General features: G+C 40.0%; 1 protein-coding gene across 1 annotated transcript in view; it reads left to right on the top strand.

Annotated features, from left to right (window-relative positions):
• The window catches only part of LOC127934991 (C-type lectin domain family 4 member E-like), an 18,746-nt gene extending 7,612 nt beyond the window's left edge, over positions 1-11,134 (top strand). The window contains exons 2-5 of the mRNA XM_052532570.1: positions 4-132; positions 1,743-1,879; positions 10,327-10,436; positions 10,551-11,134. Coding sequence (XP_052388530.1) covers positions 4-132; positions 1,743-1,879; positions 10,327-10,436; positions 10,551-10,725 — 551 coding nt within the window. The 3' untranslated portion in view covers positions 10,726-11,134. The remainder of the gene's footprint in view (positions 1-3; positions 133-1,742; positions 1,880-10,326; positions 10,437-10,550) is intronic.
• The last annotated feature ends 69 nt before the right edge of the window (positions 11,135-11,203 follow it).

Genomic DNA, 11,203 nt, shown 5'->3' with positions numbered 1-11,203 from the left:
CAGGTAACTCCACTGAAGAGCAAGAAAGTGTGAGAGAGGTTTGTCTACCTAAACGGACTAAAGTACTTCGGATGGTTTTTGCTGTCTGTCTGGTTTTTGCTCTTGGAGGTCTCTGTATTCTGGGGATACTGTGTGAGTATAACTCAAATAGATTATCAGTGTTGGGTAAGTTACTCAAAAAAGTAATCCACTACAAATGACTAATTACTGCTCTAAAATTGTAATTTGATTACATTACTGATTATTGCATGTAAAAAGTAATCAGATTACTAATTACTTTACTTTCAAGTTACTTTGAAAACCTATTAAACCTACAAGAAAACACTACAAACAAAGTGAAACTCAGTTCTTTCCGTAATTTAATATTGACTAAAAAATATTATAGAAATATGAAAACAGCAACTTGACTTAAAGATCCAATGCATTTCTATAACTTAACATTCTTAACATAAACTTGCCTAACAATGAAAACTGTAGTCTTTTTAAATGTATCTACAGTATGTCTTAACTACAACATTCCTTACTGCGTGCAACATGCACTGTGTGTACTAGCTTGTACTTACTGTGTTTGTGTGCATTAAAGACATACTAAGTACATATTAAGTTCATACTCCATATCCGCATAGCATTTATCTAGATACCTTGTAAATGTCTTTCGGTCCTGCAAGGGTACAGAGCTGTCCGTCACGGGGTATCATCGTAAGCAAGTCTCTAAATGACTGCGATTCCACAGTCGACAAGGGCAGCATTTCCTCCACCACATACGCTGCTACAGCTCTTCACCTGTCCAAGTTACCTTCCCTCCCGATCTTGAACAAAAATCCAATCTAGCTTGTTTAGACGAGGTTGCACCGCTCTCGTCTCGGGCGTGGGTAACGTTATCCTCCTTGGCGACGAGTTTTGTCGTAGAATGCACTCTGTTCAAGTGCTTCAACAAATTGCTGGTCGAGTTAATAGCGGTAGAAAGTTCTTTAGAAATTGCGCACAGTTTGCATTTAACAGTTATATTTTTGTTTTTACCATCACAAAACTCAAAATAATGTTTATATTTCCACTTAAAGAAACAACCACCACACTTGTCGTCTACGTTCATTTTTTATATTTGAACAGCACGAGTTCTCCAGTAATTCATTAAAGCGCATGCTCAGTAACTGACCCAGCCGCCCCAAAACGTGATTAGAAATGCATTTTAATTTATTTACTTTAATATTTTTTCTTACCAATACATTTGTAACGCAAGTTAATTTTATTGACATCAGTAACTGTAATCAAATTAAATTTATTTTAAATTTAATGAGTTACATTGCGTTGTCACGAAAAGTAATTAGAATACAGTAACGTTACCTTGTAACGCTTATACCCAACTCTGTAGATTATATAGTATATGGTGTGCCATCACTGTTGCTGCTTATGTTCTGTTTTCAATCAGATGTCAGAGTTTCAGTGCAACAATCTGACAAGAATACTAATGGCACAAGTGAGTAAAATATATTTCATGATCCAGTACTGAGTGACTTTGTCTTGTTTTTTCCTTGAGTGTTTCTGTACCAGTCATGGCAAGAGAGCATAACAGAACACTTGAAAAGCTGAACAGATTAAACCGTATGTTTTATGATCTGAGCCTTGTGCAATGTATAAAAGACCTTTCACACGCATAAACGATATCTCAAAAATAAAGACCAGTGAAATTCTAAATAATTTTAAAATGTAACTCAAAATAATTTTTACAAAAGACAGTACAGGTTGTGCCGTCCACTGGATTCATTCTGGAGGAAAGTGTTACTACTTCTCTACAGTCAAGATGAACTGGACACGGAGTCGAGATCACTGTGTGACTCTAGGAGGACATCTGGTGATCATAAACAGCAAAGCAGAGCAGGTGTGTTCATTAGTTAAACACTTGATAAGGCCGTCTGAGGTCAGATTTTATATTCTAGTTACATTTTGCTCACATTGAAACAAAATCAAAATCATATTTTCTAAAAAATAAGCCATTTTAAAGTCCACTGATGACATTTGAGCAATCAAAGTGTTAAGTGTGATGTTCTTGGCAGATTGGGTAAAGGTTAGCATCTTATTCCACCACAACTCACTGACAGTAAATGGCAGTAGCAGAACAAATGCATCAAAAGTAGTAAATTACAGTCATGGGTGTCGTGGCAAAATTTAAATCAACTCTCATCAGCATAAGAGACAGACTCATTCTCAGGTATAATTAAAAAGAAAGCTTTTATTCTTTGCAAAGAAGGTCAGACAGTCATACAGCAACACCGAGTTCCTGCAGAGTGAAACCGACCCAGGAAGAGGGCAGTCCTCCACCTTATATAACTCTGCTGCTTCCAAGGTTATTCAGTCTGAACAGCTGTAACTTTCCACACATAACAAGGAACACTCTCTATGGGTGGTTTCTCACACATTTAGGACTTAGGTGACCCCCTCAGGTCATCCTCAGACATTGTCCCCCCACTATATGGCCCAATGACCCCCTCAGGTCATTCTCAGACATCTGTTTTCCCCCCCAGGTGTCACCCTTCTGAACCCACACAGCAATTCAAAGAAAACACATGCCTATATAGGTATACAGAAACAATGTTCAATTAATTTTTCCACCACAATTTCCCCCTTTTTATCATTCATTGATCAATAAAACATAAAAATTCATTGCTACTGGTTATACAGTACTTTCACTACACACTTAGCATAATGTTTGCTCTGGGGGCCGGGCTAAACGAGTAAGTCACTGCTACTGCATTCCTGAAATGAGTCAGACCCTCAGTCACCTCTCAGACACAAACACAATCCAAAATAAAAAATTCACACTCAAGAATACAAGCATAATTCAAAATAAAGCAAACTTACGGCATTTAATCACATTTATACTCTTCATCCCTGATTTTAGCATAAATTATCACTCTCTAAGTTTGTAAAAGAATTTAGAAAATAGGCTAAGGCTCTTTATATGGGGATAGACCCTTTTTCAAGCAAGCAAACAGTATACATTCAGATAGGCCTGAACATTTCTTACTTCAAAGAAAAAAATCACATAAATCTCATACATTTAACACATTTCACTATAGCTTCCACTACTGTTTGTCCCTTCATCAGTTGCTTTCTCCCTGTTCAAATCCATGATAATGTCTTCATTGTACAGTCATTTGAACCATTTGATGTTAAATGATAAACTTCACCAGTCTCTGTACTGAGCTGGATATCAACTAAAAAAAATACATAGTAGACATAATAGCAGCAAAAATCATTTAGCAGCATTATGTGTACGGTCAGGCTCTTTTACGGCCATTCTCATGTGTGTGATGATATTGATAACATTGTCACTGTAGTCTGGAATATGAAAACAACATGATGTACCCAACTATGACGCTCATAGTTATCTTTTCACTTGCGCGCAGACTACTTCGATGCTGTTTTTCAGTCTTAACCTTGCTCTTCCCGCTGATAAGGATGCTTGATGTTTAGGCTGGATTCTTGGCCTTGTTGGCATGTGTGTCTCCAGCTCCTCTTCCTCAGATGCAGGTGGGACCTTTCTGCAGTGGCTAGCCTGGATCCACGTTGCTCTCTCTGCTCCCTTCACAGCCCTGTGAGTGGTCAGAAGCACCTGGAACGGTCCCAGCCACCTTTTTCGCCTGCCAGCTCTTTCTCCTCAGATCTCGTACCCCCACGAAATCTCCTGGTTTCAGGTTGTGCAACTGTGTTTCAGCAACCTTCTCCTGAGCAGCTTTCACCTGAACACAGACATTAGACAACAGAGAAGACATTTCCTTGCAATAACTCAATGTGTCATGCTCACACACCTGTAGATGGTAGCTGTTGTTTACCCACTTTCAATACTCACAAATTTTGGTTTGCCAAAGAGCATTTCAAAAGGGCTCAGGTTTACTCTGGATCGATTTCTCATTCTCATGTACATGAGAATGATTGGGAGCACCTTAACCCATGTGAGTCAAGTTTTCTCACAACACTTAGCCAATTAAATTTTTTTATTGCCCCTACACAAAATGTGTTTCATTGCCCGACCTGCTTTTTCGTGGAATTTCCCCATTTTGGGACTATTTCAGTCAGCAGAGCCCTTACTACTGCTGCTGCATCCTGTTTGGACATTGGGCAGACCACTACCCATTTGGACCACATGTCCACAAATACCAAACCATTTTCCTTCCCCTCACATGGGAACAGTTCAATGAAATCCATCTGTGCTGTCTGGGATACTTGAGACATTTCTATGCCTCTTGCCACATTACATGTATTACAAATGACAAATCTTTTTCAAAAAATTTCTGCATACATTTTTTAACCCTTTTGTAAACCACAATTCTTTAATTTGCATAATCATTCCCCCTTTCGATGTGTGGTCTTTCCCATGCATCGACTTAGCATAGTGAGGAAAGAAGTGTTTTAGGTAAACAAGGTAAACACTGTTTCCATTTCTCTCTCTCCTGCCCTGTCGCAAATGTCTGCATGCCCTGTAAAGATGAAGAAATGTCAGGGTTATTTTCAGATAACAAAGTACACTCTGTTGATTTTGTCTGCTGAGATGCCGCAGCCTTCGCCGCTGCGTCTGCTCTGACGTTGCCTGTAGATACAGAATCTTTGTTATTAGTATGTGCTGCGCATTTACAAATTGCTATCTTTTCTGGCAGCAAAATAGCATCTAGCAAATCTGCCACAAGGGGTACATTTAATATTGGTCACCCATCTGACTTTAAAAACTTTCTGTGTTTTCACAGCGCACCAAAATCATGAGTTACCCCAAATGCATATCGTGAATCTGTGTAAATCGTTACACATTTGTCTGACATTAGTCTGCATGCTTCTGTTAATGCCACAAGCTCAGCTGCTTGTGCTGAATAATTTGATGGCAATGAGCCAGAGGCCACAATGTCAAATTCAGTTGTCGCATAACCAACCTTATTCAGGCCTGTTTGTCAGGTCTGGACGTGGCGTACACACTTGTTCTAGTGCTGTTAAACAACAATGATGCTCTTCCCCATCCTCTTCTGTTGGAAGGAGAGTAGCATCATTCAATGTTGTGCATCGCTTAACAGTGATGTTAGTCATATCAAGCAGAATAGTATGATATCTTAACCCTCGTGCTGTTAATAAATGATGTTTTCTATTCCTGCAAAATCATGGACACTGCGTGAGACACCATCAATGTCAAATCAGAGTAACCTACGAATTGTCTAGAAGCCATCACGGCCTTCTCAGCAGCTGCCAACGCCCTCAGACATTGTGGCAGGCCTGCTGCAACTGGGTCTAGTTTGCTGGAAAAATGTGCCACAGGTCTCAGTCTCCATGATGCTGCAACAATAAAGAAGTCATAAATACATTTTTCTCATCAACCATCTGAACAAAGGGTTTATTTGGGGCTGGCAAGCCCAGAGTTGGCACAACAGACAGCTGAACTTTCATGTTCAGAAATGCCTCTTCCACTTTCTCTGTCCACTCAATCCTGTCACATAAATTCAACCCCTTACCTCTCAGGGCTCTCAGGGGCAGCTCAAAAATGTCATAATTTGGAATAGATGTTCTACAACGGTAACACATCCCCAAAAATTAAGCATTTGTTTCTTTATTACTGGTTTTGGGACTTTTCTTGTAGCTTTAACCCTTTTTTTCAGACAGTGATTTGCTATTTGGTGCTATTACATGCCCCAGGAATGTAATCTGTTGTTTTACAAACTGCAGTTTTGTCAGGCTGACTTTATGGCCCTCCTGAGCCAGATGCTTCAGGAGAGTCACAGTGTCAGTCTACACATTTAAGCTCATCAAGAGCACACAAGCAAAGATCATCCACATACTGTAATAAAGCTGTACCTGCTGTCAGGGTCAAAGCTTCCAAACTCCTTCTTAGGGCTTCGTTGTAACCTTTGCCCTCAAATTCAAATGCAAATCAGAATTGGCTGTCTTTATCAACTGGCACACAAAAAAATGCATTTGCCAAATCTACCACTGAGAAGAATGTTGCATCTTGTGGTATTTGTGATTAAATTGTGTATGGATTTGGTACTGATGGAGCTTTTTGCATGACAGCAGCGTCCACAGCCTGTAAATCTTGTACAAATCGCCACTCTGTGAGGCGACCCACATCCCTTACCTTTTTAAAGGAAAAATTGGAGTGCGAACTGGAGAATCATTGTATGGCACCATTATCCCCTCTTTTAATAGTGACTCAAACACTGTTTTTATAACAAGAATTGCCTCTTGTTTTAGAGGGTATTGACGTTGACATGGTCTGTACTCAGATTTTGGGGTGACCACAACTGGTTCACATCCTTTAATCAAACCCACATCATATTTGTGTTTTGCCCATAACTCTGATGGCACTTTTGTTAATGCTGGATGTACTAATGAGGCGCAAATGATTGTCATGCAATGATTCCCCCTCTTTCTTTTGTCAATGGGTACCACAACTCTCTCTGTTTCAACGTCATGCTTGCACTCAGTCATAAACGCTCCCAGACTCTCACTGTGTTTCACCCCCTCCCCTATCTGTCTCCAGTCTTTGGCATAAACACAGTTTTTCACAAACAAGTCTAATCTTGGCCCTGTCTGGCTCCTGTCCTTGGAAAGTGATAAGTGAGACACAGAATCTTCTGCCATTGAGTAAAACTGAAACTGTTTTTCTGTCAGGCAAACTGAGACTGCACACACATTTACTGTCTAAAACATTTTCTCAAAATGTAAAGTTTATCCTTTTCCTCCCTCAAACCTTTTTCATACTGGTCATCTGGTTGTACTACAACATGTGACGTGCAATGCAATTTGTCAGGTAACATGATTTCTCTATCAAATGGTTTTTTTCTATCTTTAGCTAGTTCACTCATCATTCCAGCCCAATCAGAATTTATGATGTGCCATTCGTATGCCCATTTTTGTTCTGCTTGCAGACAGCAAATCTGCTCTTTCTCTGCCACTCGGAAAATTTTCACTTCCCTGACTTGTGACTGTTGGTTGTTTGCCCGGGACCCCTCCTCTCTGCTCTCCGTCTCCCTTGCTTCAGTCTGCCTGTTGATTTCGCTGGTTCTCCGGGCAATCCTCGGGCCAATGACCATCTGCATTTGGTACACTTTGAGTGTCGTATGTTCATCTGTCTCGCAGATCCAACAACCCCATCTTTCAGAGTTTCTCTTCCATCTTCCTTCTTTCGATTGCTGGTTTCGCTGCGCAGAATAGCCCCCCGGCTTCGACACGGCTTGCACAAATGCCAGCTGCCACTCTCTGTTGGTCTTGGCTTTAACTCTTTCCTTCTTTGCCGTCTGCATCTCCTCTGCATGCAAAGCGTGTGCTAAAACAGCAGATAGCCGTCCACTTTTCCATTCACAGTGCCCTCTCCGGCAGTCCTCTTTCTGCAGCTCTCCACTCACTTCATGCCTGCTCATAGCCCCCAGTTTCACTGCCAGCAGCCTCCTCAGTTCAAACACGGTAGGGCTGAATTCTTGGCAGAAGGTTACTAATTCGGTAGAAAATTTATCACCTGCTTCGTCAGGGCTTGGCAAGTGAGCCATCGCTTCCTTCATGTCCGTTATAGTCCATGGTCTAAAGACCATAACAGGGCCGTCGGGGCCAGAAACTTCAATCAATGAAGCTGTAATACTCACATTTTCTTCTTTCGCTGGCTGTCTAGTCTTTCTTTTCTTTGTCGGGGGTGCTCTGCGCACTATTTCCTCTTCAATTTCCTCGTTGGGGGTTTCAGGAATGATTTCTGGGTCTTCCGCTGTTTCTTGTCTCCATTCTGGATCTGGCCACGGTGCTGTTGGTCTTCTCGGTGGAGAGCAGTCGAGGTCGGGGTCCATTTTCGCGCCTTGCACCTCGGTCACCGGGAAATGTGTGTATGGCGGAGGTACATGTTTAGAAACACAAACATCAGAGTGGTTAGTAGGTCTATGTGAGGCATCTACACTTTCTTCACATTCTTCAACTTTCTTTACCTTCTTTCTACTTGCTAATTCTTTCTGCATCGCTCTCCTTTCTCTCCTATCTGCTTCCACTATCCAACAATTCACAGTCCGTTCACATTTCTCACACATCTGTCTCGCACAACAACCTTTCTGTCCCTCGCTTCCCTCTTCTACTGATTCCTTCACAGCTTTTAATTTCTTAACACTCAACGTTCCCTCTTTTGGAAAACCATGGTATTTAATTAATTTCCCCATATCTTGTATGCATTTTTGTCCATACACTTTTTTACTTGATTGTGCTTCCCACAGAGAAGGCCCCACCCCTATGGTTCGTCCCTCTTCTAATTTAGATTCCAATCCTTATTTCTAAAAACCCAAAATTTAGAATACCATGAACTGTCTCTTATACCGAGAGCTCTGTTGCCAATCCGGTTCTTTCCTGATTCCAGTGGTGTCTCCTCCAGGCCTCGGCGGTCGGTCCCTTTCTCCCTCAAACCTAATCGGGGTTAGAGCTGAACTTCTATTGTTCAGGAAGATCAGTCACCGTCCGCTCACAGGTCCAGAAGAAACATCCAAGGAATTCCACTTCTGATACCAAATTGTCGTGGCAAAATTTAAATCAACTCTCATCAGCATAAGAGACAGACTCATTCTCAGGTATAATTAAAAAGAAAGCTTTTATTCTTTGCAAAGAAGGTCAGACAGTCATACAGCAACACCGAGTTCCTGCAGAGTGAAACCGACCCAGGAAGAGGGCAGTCCTCCACCTTATATAACTCTGCTGCTTCCAAGGTTATTCAGTCTGAACAGCTGTAACTTTCCACACATAACAAGGAACACTCTCTATGGGTGGTTTCTCACACATTTAGGACTTAGGTGACCCCCTCAGGTCATCCTCAGACATTGTCCCCCCACTATATGGCCCAATGACCCCCTCAGGTCATTCTCAGACATCTGTTTTCCCCCCCAGGTGTCACCCTTCTGAACCCACACAGCAATTCAAAGAAAACACAGAAACAATGTTCAATTAATTTTTCCACCACATGGGCAAAAATATCACCCCCCTCGGTAAATATGATCAAAGAAGGCTGTGAAAATTCATCTGCATTGTTAATCCTATTGATCTTTTATTTAAAAAAAAATCACAAAAACATTGGATAATAAGAATTTAAAATGGGGGGAAATATCATTATGAATTAAATTATTTTCTCTAATACACATTGGCCACAATTATTGGCATCCTTTTATTCAATACCTTTTGCCAGTTTAACAGCTCTAAATTTTCTCCTATAATGCCTGATGAGGTTAGAGAACACTGGACAAGAGATCAGAAACCAGAATCACTTCAGACCCTTTAGATTCCCAACTCCATGTTGGTGCTTCTTCTCTTCAGTTCACTCCTCTCATTTTCTGTAGGGTTCAGGTCAGAGGACTGGAATGGCTATAGCAGAAGCTTGGTTTTGTGCCCAGTTACCTATTTCTGTTTTGTTTTTGAGATTTGTGTTTGGATTATTGTACGATCCAAACATGACCCATTATAAGATTTCTAACAGAGTCAGTCATTTACTGATTTTTTATCTGTTGGTATTTGATAGAATCAAAGATGCCATGTATCTAAAAAAGATTCCAGGACCTCCAGCAGAAATATAGGCCCACAACATAAAAAATAGAGCAGTATATTTAATTGTACACATGGAGTTCTTTTTATCTCTGTGTTCACCAAACCCATCTTGAGTGTTTGCTGCTAAAAATATCATTGTTTTGTTTCACCTGATCATAGAAGCCAGTCCCATTTGAAGTTCCAGTCATGGCTGAAACTGAATATACTTTAGTTTGTTTTTGGATAAGCTAGGATAATTTTTCTTGTGATCCCTATTTTCTGCGATTCTCCACCTGTGGTCCTTGGAGAGTCTTTAGCCACTCAAACTGACCTCCTCACCGTGGATTAGGACGATATTGACACACGTCCTCTTTCAGGCAGTTTTGTAATATTTTCTGTTGGTTGGAAATTCTTAATTATTGCCCTGATGGTGGAAATGGGAATTTTCACTGCCACTTCACCAATTTGTGAAGCTCAATTATCTTCACATCAGAAATATATTCTTTGGTTTTTCTCACTGTGATGAATGATTAAGGGAATTTGGGCTTTGTTTTCCCTCCTCTTCATATTTCTGTGAAACCATGGATGGATAATTTAATGTTTATAATCACGCTGCAGTGCTCAAAATTGTGAATATGAATGGGAATATACTTCAGAGTTATTTTACTGATAAGAATTTCTAGGGGTGCCAATAATTGTGTCCAACAAGTATTTGAGAAAAACCTTTACTACAAAAAAATTAGGCTATGCATTGCTGTGCTCTAAGAATTATGTGCATTATATCAGGATTTATTTTTATTTCTCCATCAGGATTTTGTTACCTCAAATGTTGAAGAGACTCACTGGATTGGTCTCAATGATTTGGAAACTGAGGGTAACTGGGTTTGGGTGAATAACCAGCCAGTTAACGATTCAGTAAAGTAAGATCTTTATTAATCTTGACAAAAAAATCCTTTGAATTAAAACTAGCAATAAATGAAGGTAATTAGCAGGTCACTACTTAAACAGAAGCATTTTGATTTTTCTTTCTGCAGATTCTGGATGGAACGAAAGGATGATATCAGTGAGCCTGATAACTGGAGTGAAGATGATCCAGACGGTGAAGATTGTGCTGGTCTGGGAGATCCAGCCGGAGGGACAGATTTCTGGATGGATGCTTACTGTTTTAAAAGGAAAAGATTTGTGTGTGAAGCTGTTGCAGCTGTTTAATTCATCACTCTTCAGTAGATTTTTCTCACATTTAAAAAAAAAATAATTTACTCACCATTATTCAGAACCAACTTCATTGGAACACAAAGATACATTTTGAAGAATGATGTGCACTTAATATTTTCCTTATTTTCTTAATGTTTTGTTGCTTATTAAGCCAAACTGGATTACTATACAAGATAATCTCGGCTAAATTCAGCAAATGCTTTGTATTAAATGTAAGACTTACTATTTTACATTATTATTGAAGTTGCAAAAATGTGCAAGTTTCTGCTTTTAATACTTTCTTTGCACCCAGAGTTTCCAAGTTTGGGGCATGTTTTGGCATCTGCATTTTTGGTAAATTTGTCGAAATTGAATGTTGTTGTTGTTGCTAATTTACAATAAAATTACTTTGGATAAAAGCATCTGCTAAATGCATGTAAATATGGTTCTTGCACCTTGATATTTGTCTATGCATTATAGCTGCAATACATTT

This window comes from Carassius gibelio, chromosome A19 (genome assembly GCF_023724105.1).
Source record: "Carassius gibelio isolate Cgi1373 ecotype wild population from Czech Republic chromosome A19, carGib1.2-hapl.c, whole genome shotgun sequence".
Classification (NCBI taxonomy): Eukaryota; Metazoa; Chordata; class Actinopteri; order Cypriniformes; family Cyprinidae; genus Carassius; species Carassius gibelio.
Note: the sequence above shows the minus strand (reverse complement) of the source record. Positions and strands in the feature narration are given on the sequence as shown.